The sequence below is a fragment of the Haemaphysalis longicornis genome, unplaced genomic scaffold, assembly GCF_048455015.1.
Source record: "Haemaphysalis longicornis isolate Haplotype H1 unplaced genomic scaffold, Haemaphysalis longicornis Haplotype H1 scaffold_1, whole genome shotgun sequence".
In the NCBI taxonomy this organism is placed as follows: Eukaryota; Metazoa; Arthropoda; class Arachnida; order Ixodida; family Ixodidae; genus Haemaphysalis; species Haemaphysalis longicornis.
The window spans coordinates 162,599,792-162,619,872 of NW_027526203.1; the positions used below are offsets into that span (position 1 = coordinate 162,599,792).

At 48.5% G+C, this 20,081-nt stretch overlaps 1 protein-coding gene across 1 annotated transcript; it reads left to right on the forward strand.

The window, feature by feature from the left end:
* Positions 1 to 17,846: 17,846 nt before the first annotated feature.
* LOC144155530 (exonuclease GOR-like) lies at positions 17,847 to 19,196 on the forward strand. Its single transcript, XM_077687040.1, has one exon. The coding sequence runs from the start codon at positions 17,847 to 17,849 to the stop codon at positions 19,194 to 19,196; it is 1,350 nt and encodes a 449-aa protein (XP_077543166.1).
* The last annotated feature ends 885 nt before the right edge of the window (positions 19,197 to 20,081 follow it).

The following is a 20,081-nucleotide window of genomic DNA, read 5'->3' on the forward strand; positions in this document are numbered from 1 at the left end:
AAGTGAAGCTTTGCAAAATCAAGTCCAACACCAAATTAACCAGCCCAGTACTGAGCACTTGTTCCTTATCGGGATGGTCTGCTGCACTGCAGTTGTGCTCTCTAGAGCTTTACTGATGCAGGCAATCCATGACCTTCCGTAGCGTACAACCATTGTCGTTAGATGGAGGTGTGCATTTTCTGTGTAATTTTCCACGTCCATGCAAATGCAAAATGCTTCGACTGTGCTGGAATGGCGCAATGGGATTGACGTCAGCTTCATAACATGAGGGACCCAGGTTCAGTTCAGATCACGGGAGGCGTTTTAATGTTTTTTCACTTCACCCACGATCGTCATCATCAAAAAAAGTTGATTTTCCTCCAGTGCATTTTAAGTGGACTACAGACACATCAAGGAGAGGCTGGAAGCTTCACTTTATTAAATGAAACTGTACCAAGTACAGTATGTGCGTGAAGCTTAAGCATTGTACGTGAGCCAAGCCAGGGAGGAGTGGTTATAGGTTAAATCCTTGTAAAGAAAAGTCACAAAAAGTTCAATGTTAATCACTGAGCTTGCAAACTTGTCAAATCTAAACTTGACACTTTGTTGTACCAGTCTTTCATGCTCAGCTGAAGAATAGTTGACAGACGGGGGCAACAACTGGCAGAAAGGACCATTAGCACGCAGTTCATGTGTCTATGTAAATATTCTAAAAAAGTACTGGTATGAAATTTTCGTGTTACATTTTTCCTATTGCTATGGGCGCCTATCAGCCCAGGAATGATAGAATGGAACATTAGATAGTCGACCTCAGGGTATATAATTATTTTGAGCCTTGTTTATTCGGGTCAGCTTCGGCTTGGACCAAACGAACACCAAGGCGGCCGCCATAAGAGAATGGCACTCTTGATGTCGCTGTTCTCATCGCATCATGGTCAGACTGAATGCGCGCCCTAGAGTGACCCAAGCTGGCCGTGGCCGCACGCGTCTGGACCGCACGATATCAGTCCCAAAACTCTGACATTATTCCCAAGGCAGTGCAGCGTGCACCATCAGCAGCCAGTGTGTTGGCTAAGTCAATGGAGCCCTAATGTCGGCAGTTTGGGGCGAACTGCATGGCGAGGCACTCCACGTATCTTGCTTATGCCAGTGTCGAAAGAGTATCCATTCGGAGGTTTCTTGTGATTGCAAATATTAAAATTGATTTAAAATATGTTATACTGAATGGTTGCTACTAAAATCTGCACCTACAAAGAAAACTTTTTGCATAGTTATCTTAGCTTTGATATATCAAGTACTCCTTTAAGTAGAGCCTAATCATGCTATGAACGTTTAACAGTGGTGCTACTCCTTTAAGGTATTTTTTACTTGTTTTAAGCTGACTTGTTTTTAGTTTGGAGTTAAGAGAGACCGTAACATTCTGGCCGCCCATTTCTGGCCATCAGTATTTCTGAGTTGTTCTTCAAAACATTTTTTGCTAGGCACTTATCTGAAATGTCGAGGACACCTAACTGAACTTAGTCATGATTAATGCATTATCGTGCAAAGGTGAAGCAATCTCCACCCTTGCACTCACCTGGCAGAGCATCATCTTTACATCAGAAAATGTTTTGTTTTGCCGAATCTTTGCCACTTCGGACCACTATATATTCTGCTGCACACTTAGGGGTGCTCTCCAGCTTAATCAGCCTTAGCTGTCAGAGGAGTGAGAGTAAGAACTTTAAAATAGTGTTAGAAATAAGCACAATACAATAGCTTTCTTTTTTGTAACATGTTAACAGGTCGACCAACCTCATTGCGACTGTAGGATGTGACTTGTTCATAGAAGGGCAAAATCAGAAAAATAGAGACGAGCAAGTAAGTCATCGTCGCACGACAGCTTCTGCGACACCTAAGTTAAGCTGCCTGCAATTTACGTGCAAATAAAATTTATTTCAAGATGTTTACAGTTTTATTGTCTGGTTCAAAGAGGCTGGTATACAAAATTTTGAGGAAAGCTGGAGTTGACCGTGTTTTTATTTGTATTAGGAAATGTGTGGACATGTACCATTTTATTATTTCTTTTATAAATTTTTAACTGCTACAGGAACGTTAATTTGTAGATGTAGCACCATGTATTTGGTGTTCTATGTTTATTTATTCAAGATACCCTTATGGCCCCACGGGCATTAATGAGGGGTGTGATACCTGAGCAGATTAAACGAAGAATAATAATATAAGAGAATTCTGCCACGTGCGTACAAGAAAAAATAAAGAAAAAAGATACAGCAGAAATGTCAGTGTCCACACGCATACTAAAAAACATACACGCAAGGAACACAATAATAGTGTACTAGGTTTAAGCTGTTAGTTCATTTCAATTGTGAATGGGAGGCTCCTAAGGAAATATATGTAGTGCTTGACCACTTTTCAAAATGCTATTTCTTTTTTACTTTTCAGTGACAGAGGTCTCAACAAGCATCTGGATGCACCTACAACGTTTGTGCTGAGCACCTCTGATATCTGTCGTCTTCTATGGCCGTGAAACTGGGAATAAATAAAACTAAAAACTGTCTCCTTCATTTGGTATACTCCTTTTACATTGTGCAGAAACGTGGAAATAACATGGAGGACAACACACAAGCACTTGCACGTCATCGTCCGCTGGTCACTTATCTGGTATTTATGCTGCAGTTTAAACGAACTGCCAGGTAGCCAATATTCACAACCATTTCAAGTTTTACCTCTCAAGCTGAAAAGTTATAAGTCATTTGTCCGAGGAACATGTTAGAGGTCTTCACAAGAAGACATTATTAAAGAGTGAGATGCTACACTGCAGGTTCGCTTACAATAGCAGGTTCTAAAGATTTTGCATATTTCAATACTGGCCTTCACATCTGCTCTTGAAGCCTGTAAGTTGGAAGCAATCTAATGCTTGCTTTACATCGGTCACTAGAAAGGGCTAGTGTCATAGCAATCAAGCATCCTGCAATAACACAAATTTGTTTAGACTAAGAGCCACGAAATAAGCTACGCTACCGTCTATCGCCAATAAATGTGCATTTTGGAATGACCACATCTGGAAACTGACTTGAAGGGGCAATATCTCATCCAACGTTTTTTTTTACTTTAAAAGTGGCACACTGCACAAGTAAAACTGCTATTGCGATAACTGTTCTCCCGGGTACACGCGCGCTTGTACGAAATCTCGCAGCCGTGAACGGAATTTCTCTTTGATTTTCTCATCGTCCTTGAAAGAAGCAGAAACTTAAACGCAGAGGTAATTAAGTGTCGGAGAAATAATGAAGAAGACGTCCTCCAAGTCTGATGATTGGTTGGTGCGGGGCAGCATTAATATTAGGGCCACACAAAGGAGAAAGAAATGTTTAAGTTTATAAGAATAAAGGAACCAGCGCAGGACAAACTCGGGGCGACACCGTGGACATGTTCAAGCAGGCACGCTCCGCATTAAAAAAAATTGGCCGCGTATCTGCTCCTTTCGTTGCAAATGTCGTCAAAAGACGATAGCCTTTGTAGACATGCATTTGCCAAGGCAATGCCCCCCTTTGCTTTCCCGCTCACCCCTCATGTTGTTCCTGTTCCGTCGAGCTCATCCCAAGGTAAACACACTAAAGTTTTGCGCAAGGCGATTTGAATTTACCGCGTTACACTGCTACAGGCCGGGTTACTCGATGCCAGCGCTGCAGTACGGCGGAGACGCGCGTGAATCAAGGCGGCCGACTTCAAGGTTTATAGAGCCGCGTTGCCGTGGTCCACGTGCGTTCCAAGCAGAAAGTGTAACCTAGCTAGTGGAACCTTTCGTTGCTGTTGCCGCGTGATTTCTCATATGCCGCCAGGAGGTGGCGGTTTTCTGCAGTCGATGTAGAATATCATTTGCTATCGAAAAACCAAGCATCCATGAAATTTTTAATAAAGGAACACTGTAAATGTCCCTTGTGTACTACTTCCCTGTCTTATATTAAGTGCGAATGCACTTTATAAGCGACCCCAAACCATCCACCACCGGCGGCGGCGGCGGCGTCCGCAGTGCTCCTCTATATTTAAAAAAGAAACAGCATCCGGCGCCAGGTTTCGATCCGAGGACTTTGCGGCCGCAGCGCGACGCTCTACCGACCAAGCCACGGACGCGACGCTGATATCAATGTCAGTGACGCGCCTTATATCTTTAACGCATTCAAACTACGTCGTCAGCGGCGTGCGTTGGCGACTCAGCGGCGTTATAGCGGCTTGATAACTGCGTGGTGTACACGTGATACTACAAACCCGATGGAAGAGATGGAAGAGAAGGCGGCGAGGCGGTGGGCTGCGGGGGCCGAGCGCAAGCGCCGCAAGCGGGCCGACAACCGTGCATTCGCACTTTCACATTCTCCCCCTCGGGGAAATGCGGGGGAATTTTTTGCGTAATGTCTTGTTCTTGTTCAACAAAGTTGACAAATATATCAAGTTGACAAAGTTGACAAAGTTGACATAAACCGGGCTTAGACTTTTACATTTCGCTGCGAGTATATAAGACTATTGCGCAGGATCAATTTTACTTTGGCCGGGTGGCTGAATCACAGACAGACAGACAGACATACAGACAGACCAAAATTTCTTGGTTTAACTAGTCCAAGAAAGACTATCGTCTTTAAAAAAATTGTTCAGCAAGATACCCGTAAAAATTGAAGTAATTACAAAAGGAAGCTTCAGTTACAGCCGTTTCTTGCGTCGTCTGCTGCGAGACACTGGCCATCGCGTCCTCTTTTTGGAGGAGGCGATGCGCTGCCACTCAGCTTCTTACAGGGAATTCCCTAGGAGGCGACGCGCGAAGCCACATCAAGCCTGCTCGCTGCAACAACAAATTCCCTAAATGTCCCTAACTTTTGTCCCCAACTGGCAGTAGTTTCTGGAGCCAATCAAAACGTGGAATAATTTCCTCCTTTTAGCCGCATGCAATCGTGCCATGCGCTAGCTCTTTTCCTTCCAGCAGTAGCGCTCACTGTGGCAGACTCGGGCAGCCAAAGGGGCCTCGGTGCATGCTTGCTCCTTCCGCCCCGTTCCGAATGTTGTCGCAACTGGGGTAACGTTTCTAAACAATGGCGTCATCTGACGTCTCGGCCAACCAAATAGCGTTATGCGGCGCTTCACACGTCTATAAAACTGCTCCGCTTTTTCCGTCAGTAGTGTAGACATATTGCCACGCAGTGAAGAACGAATCGAGGTTCTTGTATAGAGATAACGTTTATTTGTGCCAACTTGGTCCCCCAACTTGACAAGCAGAAAATACAGCCGACGAAGAAGCACTCAACAAAGTGACGCCTGCAAATTGAATTCTGCAGCGTTTGCCTTGCAAGCATTTGTCTCCGAAGAGTGGTCTTTCTGGAAACATCGAATTAGATCGAGAACATGGTCGACCAAAGAACTGTCTAGGTTTATGACAACAAGGTAAAAGGTGAGTAGATGAAAGGCTGTTTTGTAGGCTTTCCGTACTAATATGTCAAGTTTTGTCAATTCGGGGGGTTTGAGTGCAACATACGGCGTCCCATAGGTAATGCGACTAAGTAGCATAGCTTGTATGAACTTGCAAGATTCATTCTCCCTTAGGCCTGAGTGTTGGTGGCTTACACGTTGAATCAGATGAGTAAACTGGGCGCATATTGTGTTGAGCTCAGGGACAAGGGCAGCGCAAGAGCAATCATGATGAAAAGGAACGCCAAGAATACGTAAAGTGGGCACTTGGGTGATAGGAGTTGTTTGGATCTTCAGATTCGGATTCAATGGGGGTTCGGGAGGTCTACCTTGTGTGCGCAAGCGAAGCATCAGTACTGCAGATTTCTCGGCTTGACAGCGTAGCCCTCGTGGTGTGAGATGCGTTTTGATGGTATTTATGGCTTGCTGTGTAGTGTGCCTTGTTGGTCTCCAAGTGACCCTTGAGTTGTCCACAGCGTGGTGTCGTCGGCATAGTAAGCATGGTAATGGTTTTGTATGCGATAGAGTTCTACGGGTACATGAAGTAAATCAATATTGAAGAGGACAGGTGATGTAACGTAGCTTTGGAGTACCCCGCGTGCAGGTATGCCAAAAAGGGGAATGGGCCGAGTCGAAGTGTGGACGTTCGGTTGTGGAGGAAATCCTTGCCGTAGTTGAATGTTCGATGGCTGCAGTGTGTAGAGGCAAGATTGTCCAGGATTGCAGATTGGTATACGTTATCGAATGCTACCTACACGTGGCGAGTCAGGATCATTCTGGGGTGACTGCGGCTAAGGGTTTCGGTTACTTGCTCTTTGAGTTGTAACAGCACATATCGAGTGGATAGTCCGGCACGAAAGCTAAACATGGTGTTGGGATACTGTCCGCTTGTTTCGAAGTGCATGGTGAGACGTATGCGTACGAAGTGCCCAAACATTTTGCCAACAGAACAGATAAGGGAGATAGGTCGGCGATTGTTGAGTCGTAGTGATTTGTGGGGTTTCAGTATAAGGTTGTAGAAACGAGGCATGGGCTCGGTTCACCGGATGTGGCTTCCTACATTTATTGATACGTAGGCCCGGTTAGAACGGGGAGCGGCAAAGAAAAGCGACCGCCCGGGTGTGCAGTCGCGTTCGATCTGTCTGATATTGCAAAGCTGACGTGCCAGTCCAGGCACTGCTGATGATGATGGTGGTGATGATAGTGGCGATAAATGCAGATGATGATAACGCAACTAAAAGTGTGATATCCCCTCTTGTCCACTGTGCAGGCAATGTTCCGGCCTCTCAATGTTGATTGAAGTGGTCAAGCAGGGCTTGTACGGTTTCCTCGCCGACATTGCGGTGTAGTCGGTTGGTTATTCGGTCGTTGGTTATTTGGCGCTGCTGTGTTCTAACATTTGTAGTATCTGATAAAGTTCTTCGATAGTGAACGTGGAGTCTAGCCTTAGAAATATTTGGTGGTAGGTATTGAGATTCGTGGCCAAAAATCTTCCGTCGAACTAATTTGTAGGAGTTTCTAATTTGATAAGGCTGAGGTTCGTATCAGTCGGTGAATTCGGTGTGAAGTAACGGTGCGCGTCGGCCGTGTCTTCTTTACGCTCAGCGTACCTTAAAGCTGGTTGATTAAAGACGCCCAGTTCTGCTTCTGTAAGGTTTTGGAGAAGTCTTAAGCTTGTTGGTTTAGGACAGAAATATGTCGCTGTAAGCGTTTATTGGGCTTTTGTTTGCGTCACCACCGAGTAAAACTCTGCCTTGGTTCCCAAATGTGGAGGAGATGCGGGTCTGCTACTGCGTGTTCCGTCGTCAATGACATCGTGTGGGCATCGTGTGCTTGCGCAGTCGTTGCTCGATAGCATCAATCCATGTGGTGACGCTGGTAGCAAAACATAATCAAAACACCTTCGCAGCAGTATGAAATTTCACGCGAGGGAAGCGTGCTAGTCACTGCACTGTGAATAATACCATTCATAATATCTCAAGATTACTTGAACGCATTTTAATGAAAATATCGCCAAATCATTCGCTGACCAAATATCACCAAATCGTTCCCAGCATCGAACAGCTCATTCGTCTTAACACTCCACGGGGTCTTACTCAAAACGTTTTTAAAGGTGAGAAGCCTCAAATGCCCCATTAAGCAAAAAAGCCGGCGTCCGGTGCCTGTAACAGAAAAACAGCTCCTTCGAATGCGTTCTATATCAAGAGGCTTTTTTATAGCAGGAGGCGTTCTATACAGCGCGAGCTTTAGGCAGCAGCGTAACGGGATCGTCAACGTCCGTACATCACAGACGAAGGGAGCGGAAGAACAAGCAGCGAAATTCGCCATCATCGTCAACTCTCCCATTGCTCGGCGGCAGAAAGGAGCGGCGGCGCAATGCGTATACACCAGACAGCTCGAAGCCATTCGAAAGCGTTCAGGAGGATCGCAAAACGCCTCAACTGGCAATATTACAAAGCCCTTTGACCACGCGAGGCGCAAGCAAGGCTCCACAGCCATTCTGCTGCACATCCATGCTGTTGCATTCGCAGCCCGTTAAAAGTGCTTATCTGTCCTTGGATTTTGTGTTTGTACTTTGTTTCTTTCAATGATCCCCTATCATTATGTAAAGATGCAAATTTCCCTCCATACTGTTTTGAGTGTTCCAAGGCTATATACACTTTTATGCTTCCCGCTTCGGAAGCACTCGTTCGCCTTGGCCATACGCCACATTTTTAACAGCGGAGCTGTTTTAGCTGCCCGTAATGTGTGGCGCGTAACGCGTTAAAAATACCAAGGAAATGCAGAGCACTAGTGAGCGCGTGTCTTGCGGCAACCGCCGAGCGTCCCCGGCACGCACAGTGGATTTAGCAAAAAAAAAACTGGCAAAAACCTTGAGGAACGCCTGCCTCGTGTTACCTGGCAACCAACAATGCCACAGCTCGCTCAACCCCTGCTCCACGAAATTTACACGCGACTCCAAGATCGCCGCGCATGCGTCGTGCACGTACGCGCCGCTGCTGCGCCCCAGCGGTCATCAACCGCTACCACGCATGTAATGCTTGGCATGAGGAACACGATTATATCGATGCATATGACGATGACTACTACTAGCACAGTGCAAAGCGACGACGGAACATCTAAATAGACAATTTCAGACTTGGTACAAATGCCTGGTGATGTGTCCTTCAGTGCTCACGTAGAAGGAAATCCTGCAGCTTCACTATGGTTCAAGCTCCTTTTTTTTTTTTCTTTAAAGTGAATTTGTGTTTGATGAGTCGAATCTTGACATCGGCTGAGAAGCTTGCCGAACTTGAGGTTACGGGGTTTCTGTCGTTCCCTGAATATCGGGAAGCTCGGCCACCTCCAAATTGACCTTTGGACCTTTGCTACTATGCGTGTTTTTATTTGCCCACTTCGCCAATACGCAGCACTCAACACGCGGCTGCCAAACATTGGACTCAGATCTCGTTACCGTCGCAACTGTACGCATCGCACAGCCGTCGAGCGTCCAGTGCCCGCCCACCTGCTGTGTATATGTGACGAACCTCGGCACTGCATTACACTTTTTTCCTACCACATACCCGCCCTCTCCCCTCCCCCCCCCCCCCCCCCCCTTTCAGTCTCCCTTCACACGGCCCATCGCCGAGCTCCATGTGGTCTTCACGAAGCGCAAACTCCTTCGCGCTGTTCAACTTTGTCGCCAAAGTCATCCAGACCGTTTTTTTTTTTCATCTCTTAATTACCCTATCGGCGTGTTCAACGTGATTTCGGAACAGCGCTTTGTTATGCATACATCAAGAGGGCAAAGGCCCTACATTACGCTCTTTCTTCACTCTGATGCGAAAGCTCAAGCAGGAAACGGGAATAATTGCATCTCAGTCAAGTGTAATGCGCCGTACGCAGTTCCGGGACGTAATTAGTGGGCGCGCGGTGTTCGGTGAGGCTGAATTTCCATGGCAATGAGAACTTAGTAGGGGCCCGGATTCGAAAACTCTCATGTACTTCCGCGACTCCGTTGCGTGAGAAGGTCGTCTTCAAAGGGATCATGAAGAAGGCATGCAACGTTGCTGTAGTGAAAACGCAGCTTGGGGGAGTAACAAATATATTGAACCTACCACAAACTTAATTTGTTTGATTAGAATTGAGGATGGCTTATACACTGGCGGCCGCTCCAGCTATTTCGGACTCCCTGTCTGGTGTCAACGAACGATGGCACCGACCGGCCAGTACGAATCGGCTGATGCGGTTGAGAACAATCGCGAAATCTGCGATAATATTGCGTAGTCTCTGTGCGGCCCTTGTAGCTTAACGAAAGATACGAAGCAACAACCGGACGAAATATCTGGAACTTCGGACGCCCGTTCTTAACGACGGTATTCTTCTTTGGGCTAGTTAAACGAGATTATTGTGGTCTGTCTGTCTGTCTGTCTGTCTGTCTGTCTGTCTGTCTGTCTGTCTGTCTGTCTGTCTGTCTGTCTGTCTGTCTGACTTGTCGTTTGAAATGTCTGTGTAAGTGCGTGATCTTTTTTTATTTTAATGTAATCGGTCGTCACCGCTTGTACGCATCATGGAAATATACAACAGGTCGGTATCCTCACGCTCTTTATTGGCGATTGAAACCAAAGTGGGGCGGGAAATATAAACTCAACAATGTGCAACGTCCCTGAAACGGAAATTACTGCCCAAAAACGTTATGCATGAAATAGAGGCCCGAAATACAGACTCGCAATTATAATTATCGAGTAAGAGCGGGAAATGTGATCCTTTCGTTGAATCATTAGTTCGGAACGGTAATTGAGACCTGAAGAATAGGACGAATGTCGCATATTTGTACTGTGGATGCTTGGGGAAGGAAATTGGAAATCGGCAATCGAATTGATCGCTTCACATTTTGAAGGCGAAAGGTGGGAAATGGTCACATGAAAAATGTTAGTTATCTACACCTCGAAATGCCGTAATCTGAAATAATTAAGTTAATCACCACGTAGTAAAATAAATCAAGAATCAACTAATATGAGAATTGCATTATTTTAAATGAATAAGAATAAAGAAGGAACGTATACATTTATATTTTAAGGGACAGACATATAAATGACAGAAAAATTGGCGTGAGTTGTACTGATGGAATCACACATGGGTTTAGATAATAGTTTAGAAGAAAACGCGTAGTTGGCGTCAAGGCTGCATAGTGAATGCAGAAAGGTAGCAACCCGGCAGATATTTGAACTAAATCGAGGATGTCGCAGGAGCCCGGTCGTGCAATAAAAAGATGCGCGGGTCAATTGTTCTTAGTTGTAAATGTGTGCTTCTCGTGGCACAAAGCGAGTCGGGCGTAGGAGCGCCGTTTCACTGGTGTCCACCATAGCGGTATATGTTGAAGCCAATTGTGAATTCTTAGGAAGCCACTGAACTATAGAAAGCCTCCAACCGAATTAAGGAATAGGAGCTTTGCCTGGTAGAGGCAAAACGCTATCCTTTTCCGACATGGTTTGCAGCGAAGCAAACAAATGCGCTGCCAATTCTTTTCTTGCTTTTGTGTGGGCCAGTGGCGTACGCAGGGTTTCAGGACGAGGCCTTCCCAAAGAGCTAGAGGGAGAACAAACAAGGAATGAAAAAGCTAAATGACAAAAATCAAACAAAAAATGCTACAAAGGTACAAATTGAGAATCAAAAATAAAAAGACTGGATGCTGTGATCGTTTTTAACGCTTCTTTGGGATTGCTTAGTTCTTTTTTTATTTTCTGAATTATCAGTAGCATTTATCGGTATACCGGCGGTCATAGTGGCTGCGTCAGTCCCCCCCACGCAGCTCGAAAATTTCGGAATTGCCTGTGCCCCCCCCCCCCCCCCCCCGGGCCCCCCTTAGCGCATACTGGGTCTTGGCTTGAGAAATGAGTACAGGAGTCTGGCAACGACGGGCGATGGCCTGTGCGATTCAGATCTCATAGGGAAAGAACATAGATGGTCAAAATGAGGGTAGTGTTACATTGGCGAAGGCGTCCCCGTACCGTGCTCCGTCGCCTCCATCATGTAGTGGTAGCGTTGTGGACGAGCGGCGACCAGAAGAGCTGGCTCGGGGATGACGACAAAGAGCCGAGGGCGAAACTTAACTTATTCCCTGCACGACAAGATGAACAGCGTCAATTACAGGAGCAGCACTCTGCTTACATGACTCCAGTGGAGTAACGCTTTCTCGAAAGCCGACGACGTTCTGGCGGTAGTTCGAGGGTAACGCGTATTAATAAACCCAAAGCGCCAACGTACAAAAAGCCTACCCAGTGCTTAGCACACGACACGAAAAAAGTACAGGCACAAAACGCAAGTCCTGTGATGTCACTGCCGGAGAGAGGGAGGGAAAGGAGGAGTATCTAGAAGCGCAGGCAGCAATGAGTCAGCCGCCGCCGCCAACGGCCGTTCGAAAGGTTCGAACAGTTAGAACAGCTCGAAGGGTTCGAATGGCGGTTCGTACGTCTCTGGCTGGGTCAGGCAAGCGACCGAACAACACCGAAAACACAACCGCACCACCAGCAGCGAGAAGACAATTCCGCACTGAAGCTCTGCCAGCTAACTCGTTTGGCTACTCGCAGGCCTCCCCGTATTAAATTATTAATGCGAAAACAATTAATGGCCTATTAAGCGAGAAGTAAGGCGTCTGCGCTGTTAATTCCTGTAGCACCAAAACTTAGTTGCGACACAAATAAGCAATTAACTAATTACACTAGCCTCATTTTAGCCCCGAAATACTTTAGCCACACGCACAAATTTCAGAGACTGACATTTCGCATCAACGGAAATGTCCGACAAAAAATGCAATCGTAACGGTCGAAAACTTGCATCAGGAAAAACAAAGCAATCGAGAAACTGAGGAAGCCAGTTCTCGCGCCGAGAGCTGCGACTTCAGCCCTCGGCATTGCCCTGGGCTTTCTTCTTTTTGAGTCGCACCTTCGATGCGCCCGTGCTCTGAAGGCTGCTGCGACTGGGTGAGAGGACATTGCTAATTCTCTGCGACGAAGGTCGAGCGCGCGGAGAAAACTGCCCGAATTTCCACCGCTCGAGCAAAGCGCGCGCATTGGTTCTCGGAGGCCCCGAGTTCCGCGCAGGCCCGGCGCAACGCGAGCTTACGGCGCTGCCACTCGGTTCGCCCATACTACAACCAACTCTCGCCGCAAGTGTGCTCGAACGCTTTTCCTCTCCTGTCGTCCCTCGCCTTTCTGTCAACACCATCGATAAGTAAACACCGAAAGTCGTTATCGTTCTCTCTCCTGGTTCCCTGGTGCTCGGTATACAACTTAAGCTCAACCGCACGTGGCGCCGGAATCTCTACGAGCTCCGCTGACCGCTGCTCGACTTCGAGTAAGCTGGTGGCAGGACCGTTGCTCGACGTGAGCTGGTGGCAGGACGAAATCGACTCGCTCAATCGCGACATTACCCTTACTCCTAACTGCACCGTTAAAACCGCTTGGGGTCTCGACTGCAGGCTTTGGCACAACGTCGCTCGAGTGTGAACTGCCATCCGAAAAAACACCGTTCGTTTCAGTGGACTCAATTGAGCTGCCTCCTCTCGGTAGCCTGATCGTTTACACTCTCCTGCGAAACGTAGTTATCTCGCGGACAGTGCATGGTCCGGTCGTTAGCCGTTCCGAAGGCCTCACGCGAATCCGAAGCGTCTACAGTGCTGCCAACTAATTTTGATAGCAACGCCCCACACTGGGCATGAAAAGCTCTACATCGCCTACACAATACTGTTCGTAGCACTACACTCTGCCCTACGCTCCGCCCTACTTGAAAGAAATGACTATTTGGCGACATATCTATCAATTTGTGCGGAATTACCACACACAATTTTCTTCTCTTTTTATTTTATTTTATTCTGTAATTTTTATTTACTGAGTTTATTCTTACTTCTACAACGAAGCTGTATATGTTTTGGTTTTCGAATATAACGTGCGCGGACACATCCGAGTACTGTACGGAAACTTTTTCGGCTCTAGAGTTTTGCGTTCCTTTCTGGAAGGGCTCCTGGAGATACGTTTTTCTGTTGTTTTTTGCCGTTCAGACACGTGTATACCATGAAGGGCTTCCGGAGAAACATTTTGGCCGATGTCTTTCCCGTATAAGCTCGCGCACATCACCTATCAATCCTTCACACGTGCACGCGGGGGTGGAGCGGGGATGCACGTGCAGCCAGGCTTGACGCGCTCACGGGTTCCGAACCACTCCGATATTGTGGTTTCAGAAAACGGCTGTAACTCTTGTTTAATCAAAACTGCTCCAGGAACAAATTACGTGGAAATAAGCTGCCTAGACGACTCTCCCCGTATCCCGAGTTTCACTTACTTTTTTTATGATTACATGGTTCATGATTTCGAAGTTTTATGACTACGAAGTTGTGAATGTAGTGAAAGGGCCGTCTGCTGTCAATACATTGGCTTCTACGGGAAGAAAACGGTCATCCCCATCTTCGTCCGCTAATAGCTGAACATGCATTGTGTGTGTGTGAGAGAGAGAGAGAGAGAGAGAGAGAGAGAGAGAGAGAGAGAAAACTTTAATGAATACTGAAGAGGTTAGCCCCACAAACGGCGGGGCTTGATACTTCAGATGGGGGTGAACATAGTGAGGTGAAAAAAAAAAAAGAAGACAAGAGGGGAAGAAGTGCGCACCAACAATAGAAGAAAATAAAATCAGTCGGAACGTAGAAAAAATTTACAGCACTAGGAGAAAAAAATCTGAGTATCCCAAGCTTAAAGAACATCGGTTAGTCCCGTGTCAGACAGAAAAGTTAAGAGAGCCTTTGTCCCTCGCGCCGCGTCAGCGTGATTTTGCCACGGACCAAGAAAGTGACGCAGCTCTAAAGAGTATCCTTGTACAGTCGCACTAGAGTTCTTTTAGCTGTTTCGCTGCGGTTTCTGGGACAACGTACCTGATCCTGAACCACTTTGGCCAGTAATCATTTCTCCTCTATGCTCTTTTGTGAACCAGGTAAAATATATCGCCAATGGCGCGCACGGCTGCACGTACGTTCGCGTGCACAATACAGCGCCGAGGAGACGATGACGAAGAGGCCTGCTAAAAGCTTCCTCCAACCAAACAGCCGCAGGCATGAAGCTATAAAAAATATTGTGGATCACGAGCTGGGCCGACTCCGGCGGGTCTGGAAAGGGAGACAACCGAGGGAGCGGGATCAACGGCCACGTGCTTGCGAAAACTAGCTGCGTTACGTTATGCGGTCTCCTAACTTTTTTCTTCCTCCGCGTGGAAGATACAATACAATACGGAAGATACAAACTGCGTGACGACATCGGAAACACCATACAACCGACAGCTATGAAGTTCCGTACTATTATACAACGCATATTAGTCGGTAACTCTGTGCCGATATTTACTTTTTCCTCCATTTTGCGGATATTGAACATCCCATTCGTAATTACGACGTTTTCCCTCTCTGTACGCATGCCACAAGCGCTCTGTTGTTCTCTAATGAGTGATTTTTTGTCGCTCTCGGCATGAGGATCGAGCTGCGGAAACACAACCCAGCTGCCAAATTCGGCATTACAACCCGTTAGATAAAAAAACAATTTCATACTTTCGCGCTTCATTTAGCTTAGAATTGCAATCCAAGCAAGAAAACTCAAAATCGCCCTGCACCTGGAGGAAAATGGCTAAACGGCCCTACGGCCCTACGACGAGAGCAAAATTTCAAAAACGCCCTGCATGTAGGGCGAAAACCTTACAGTTGGCGACACTGAGAGTCTACCGATACTGCTGAGACAGCCGAAATCAACGCCAACACTGGGCCTCCTCGATTTACCCGTCCTGGACGGTCCGCGGGCAGACCGAGGACTGCCTTCGGACCAGAAGTCCTATGGGAATACATGGGAAAATTAAGCGCCGGATCGCGTCTCGGGCAGTCCGCGGACGATCCGGGACTGATAATCGAGGAAGCCCACTGTTGCATTCAGTGGACTCGCGCTGTCCTCGCTCGCGAGCCTGAGCTAACCCGTCGTCGTTACCTCTTTTAGTCCCCCCTTTGCTCTCCGTGATGGCAACACCCTCTGCTATCCCGCCGACCTCGCTCCGCGAGCCGGTGGCCGCCGGTTCCGCTGCGCGCTCGTGAGCCGATGTTTTTGTGAACTCTTCAAAAAGAAGGCCCTTTTCGAGCAACAGATGATCGGACCTGTCCGAGCAAAGGCACCGAAATTGTGGCAGAAGTCGTGTCGGAACGGCCGCCCGGGCGATCAATTCACCAAACGGACTTTTGATGCTAACTCTAGCGATCGTTAGGCGCACGCTTTGCGCTGCTACGGCCTGTTTCACCCAAACACTCTGTCCGGTCAGCTGATCCGGCTCGACGTACGAAGGGTGGATCATGTTTACCGTCGCTGCGGAGTCGTGAAGTGCTCGGCATGGTTTGCCGTTGACCTCGAGCTCGCGTGAGTAGAAATTACCTGCTCTCGTCACTCTAGTCTACCACGTGAAGACACGCTTGCCGTTTTTGGAACTCGCAGCAAAATGCCCTGTCTCGCCAGTTATAACACGCGCGTTTCAAAAGTGTTCTTTCCACGCTGTGCACCTGCGTCTGCGCCCTTCTCGTTTACCCGGCCAGTTTCTCTGTCCGAGTCAACGAGTCCGTTAGCTCCGCCGTTTTCATGGGATTCTCCGCCTTTCCCCAGACTTGTAATGCCTCTGCCTAAAATCTCTTTGGCCATTCTTCGGCACTTGTGCATATCGACGTGCGACAAATTCGTCGGCGAGCTGAGCTACCCTGTCCACAGTGTGCCTACATCCAGCCGGTCCTGCACCCAGTGCCTCACGTTTTGCGGTAGTCGGCAGTGTAAAACTGTTCCAGATCGAGGAACTCAACCACCTTGTCGTTCTCGCCGAAGGCCTTTGCTTCCTTGAGCCATTCTTCCATGTTGGCCCTCAACTTATAGGCTTATAGTGTTGCAACAGTCTTAGGCAAAAAGGACTAAAAGTTCGTCTTCTGAAGGACTTAAGGCCTTTGCCGCAATCATTACTCTCTTTGGGCACTCAAAGAGAAGTGCTGGAAGGCAGTCGCAGAAAAAAAAACAGCACCAGCAGGGATTGAACCACCGTGTCATTCTTTCGGCAGGCGCCTCGTAGGCGTTGTGAAATCCGCCCTCCCCCCTACCCCGAGACGGCCACCGCGAGAGCAGTCTGTCTTGATTTTACCTAACCGGCCAAACCGCTTCCGCTCACTGACTAGCCAGAGTCACTGTTAATTATTGATAACGACGCTGGCTAGCCAGTGAGCGGAAGCGGTTTGGCCGGTTAGGTAAAATCAAGACATACTGATCACTTGCAGTTGCGAAACGACACCAGCTAGAATTGCTGTAGTGGATGGGAGCAGACTGTCTGATTTTTACCTAACCGGCCAAACCACTTCCACTTACTGACTAGCCAGAGTCATTATCAATAATTAACAGTGACTCTGGCTAGTGAGTGAGCACAAGCGGTATGGCCGGTTAGGTAAAATCAAGACAGACTGCTCTCGCGGCGGCCATTATGCGACGCTGTCGGGGCGCGTTGGCGAGAGAGTACGGCAATTTCACGACGCCTGACGTTGTTGCCGAGCTTCACGAGTACGGCACGCATATCAATGCATATCGCTGCCCGAAGACCGCGAGGCGGACGGTCGCGACGATGGCAGCCGGTCTCGCGAGCGCAATACCTGCGAAGCGGACTGCACGGAATTACCAGTCTCCGGTAGGGGGAGAGATTTCACAACGCCTACGAGGTGGTAGCCAAATTTTCATTGGTGGTGGGTTCGCGCGTTTCTTCTTTCTTCTCTACTGTCACTCTTTTCTTTCCCTCGTCGTCGCCACCTTATTTCCATCTCCTTTTTCCTCGCGTTTGAGAGAGATTTCCCAACAACCTCCACATCAATGGAGGGGAGGGTGGTGTTATGACCATAAAAAAATAAACCAAGCATGATTCGGGGATATTAAATTTTCCCAGCAGCACAGAACCGCCACTTCCTGCACTGTACAAAGCCTCAATTTATTTCGATAGTAGTATGCGCACTGCAACTTAAAGCACCCTAAAAGCGATCGAGCCACCGTTATCGACGAAAAAATTGTGTACAGTCAATTTGAAACATATTTACCTAAGTATAATTGAGTTTAAAAAGATTCAAGATCACTTAGGCTCGAACCAAGGCTGTTACATTTCAAACCAAAGCCTTCCTCAAACCAACGGAAGTCGAACGGTGAGTTCTTTAAGCAGTTGGTCAGAGAATATAGCTAGTATTGAAAGCAAACAGTAGACTCTCTAGGTGCTTGCATGAAGGCTAGGCTAGAAACGTTTCACCCTCGCATTGAAAAGGCATATAACCGCACGAGCATCATCATCACCATCAATTGGCAGTTCTGTGCCGGCTAGGAAGAGCAACGTTGCTGGTTCCTCAGATGAACGGAAGCATGGCTGAGGAACTGGGGTTTTTGACTGGCAATGTGTCAGTGGTCATTCTTTCTGCTCTTCTCGGCGCTCTGACCCTCTTGCTCGTCTTCGTGCCTCGCAAGAAGGAAGACGATGCCAAGCAGAAACAGTCGGAAACAGGCGAGGAAGAAGAAGCGGCACCGAAAGACCATCAGTTGGACCGGGACATGAAGGGCCAGCACCCGTCCTCACGCGAGGCCACCACCCTGCAAGGAGAGAGGGTCCCTGCTCGTGACCTGGACGTGCATCGCAATAGAAAGTACCCTGTGGCTGCGGGTGATGGTTTCTTTCTGCAGCATGCTTCCAGGGCCGAGGATGACTGGCAGAAGCTTTCGACAGACGCCTTCTGCTCGGCTACACGGCGCAGTGCGGGTCAACTCGAAGACACCTCGCCTCTCCTGCTTCGCACCCATGACCTTTACGACCAGCTACTCCACTACGTGCTCAGCCCAAAAGAACTGGATCGCTGTGGCTATCCCCGGCTATGCCCTGATAATCCCGGCCGCGTCTTATTTATGCAGGGGGGCGAAAACGCGTACTCAAGCCGCAAGACGTGCAGCCGCTGCCGTGCGTCTTTCGCGATCACGCACAGCGGTGAGTACTATTCCAACAGCGCCTGCTTCTTCCACACCGGACGGTGCAGCGCAGTCGGGTTCAGCTGCTGTGGGGCGTCGGCCGACCACCCCGGATGCAACAGTTCCTACTACCACGTGTGCCCACTCGGCGCTCGAGACAAGTGGGACACGGCGGCGTTGGCCTTCGTTTGCTCACGTAGGCGGCCCGGCGGTGCCCGCGATGTATTCGCATTGGACTGCGAAATGTGCTTCACCATCCGCGGCTTCGAGGTGGCAAGGGTGAGTGTGGTGGACTGCAATGGCACGACTGTGTACGACTCGTACGTGAGGCCCGGAAGCCCAGTGCTCGACTACAACACGGCTTTCAGTGGCATTACCGCAGCGCACCTACGCAACGTGCACACCACGCTCCAAGACGTACAGGCGGCTCTCCTGCGACTCTTTAACGCCTCTACGGTGTTAGTTGGACACGGACTGGAGAACGACCTGCGCGTGCTCAGGATGGTCCACGGCACGGTTGTGGACACGGCCGTGGTGTTCCCTCACCACTGGGGCCTGCCCTATCGACGGTCGCTGCGGTCGCTGGTCGGCGACTACCTGAACCGCGGGGTGCCGAATGGACCTCTGGGCCACGACAGCGTAGAGGATGCTAAGGCCTGCATGGAGCTGATGCTGTGGAAAGCGGCGCATGATCAGGAGATGCGTGGTAGAGTCAGCCAGTGGTCTGGGGGACGGCAGAGGCAGTCGCCCGAGTGAGGTGACGACGTGGACGCTCTTTCCGTTGCGGCTGGCTGGGTGTGGGTGCGAGGGCTGAGAATCGCCGGGTGCGCTAGAGGAACCTGACAAAGTTACATGCTCCCACCGCCGCCTACGACGGGAAGGAACACGTGCGGGTACGTGGCTCCTCGCACGCCTGCTGGCATCGTCACTGGTTTTGCCGAGGGTGTTTCTGCATGCCGCAGGGTAGGACTGAGCTATTTTCTGAGCCATTTTCTTATAACTGGACCGTCACTTGTTTCGGTGGCAGTGGTGGCCCAAGAAGACCCAGTAGGTGTAACTAAACCGGCTTGATTAAACAGCGTATCACTCACCCCTTGTAGCGTTTTGATTCGGTCACGTGCCCATCGTCAGGTCGTTTGTAATTCCTTATGCTGCCGAGAGAGGTCTACTTAATGCTGCATCTCGTTTACTCGTTTATTCGCAAGCACGGGAGTCCCATACCCGCTGGATAGTTGTCGTTATGGACGAAGCCGGCGGTGCGCGCCTGCGCACTGGGAGCTCCGTTACAACAGCGGCGCGCACCACGTTCAAGCGGGCGCAGAGGTCTCGTGGCAGAAGCGCGCCGTGCACAAAAACGGGGGGCGTCACGTGACGTGAAACTTCTTTCTCAGTGGAGATTGATTAGATGTCTGAGAAAGAAGAACTGTTTCGTACTTTTCACGGACAAAAGATAGTTTCTTGGTACTATTATATTTACCATTACTGGACATTTAGAATATATAATTGTAAAACTCCCGTATTTCAAGTACTCCGTGAAAATCCGATATCAATAATTAGTAAAGTGTTAACAATTGGTTATTTACATCCAACAACATAAAGAAGCAAGCATTTGCTGTTAGCCAGTACACATATGGCATTGTT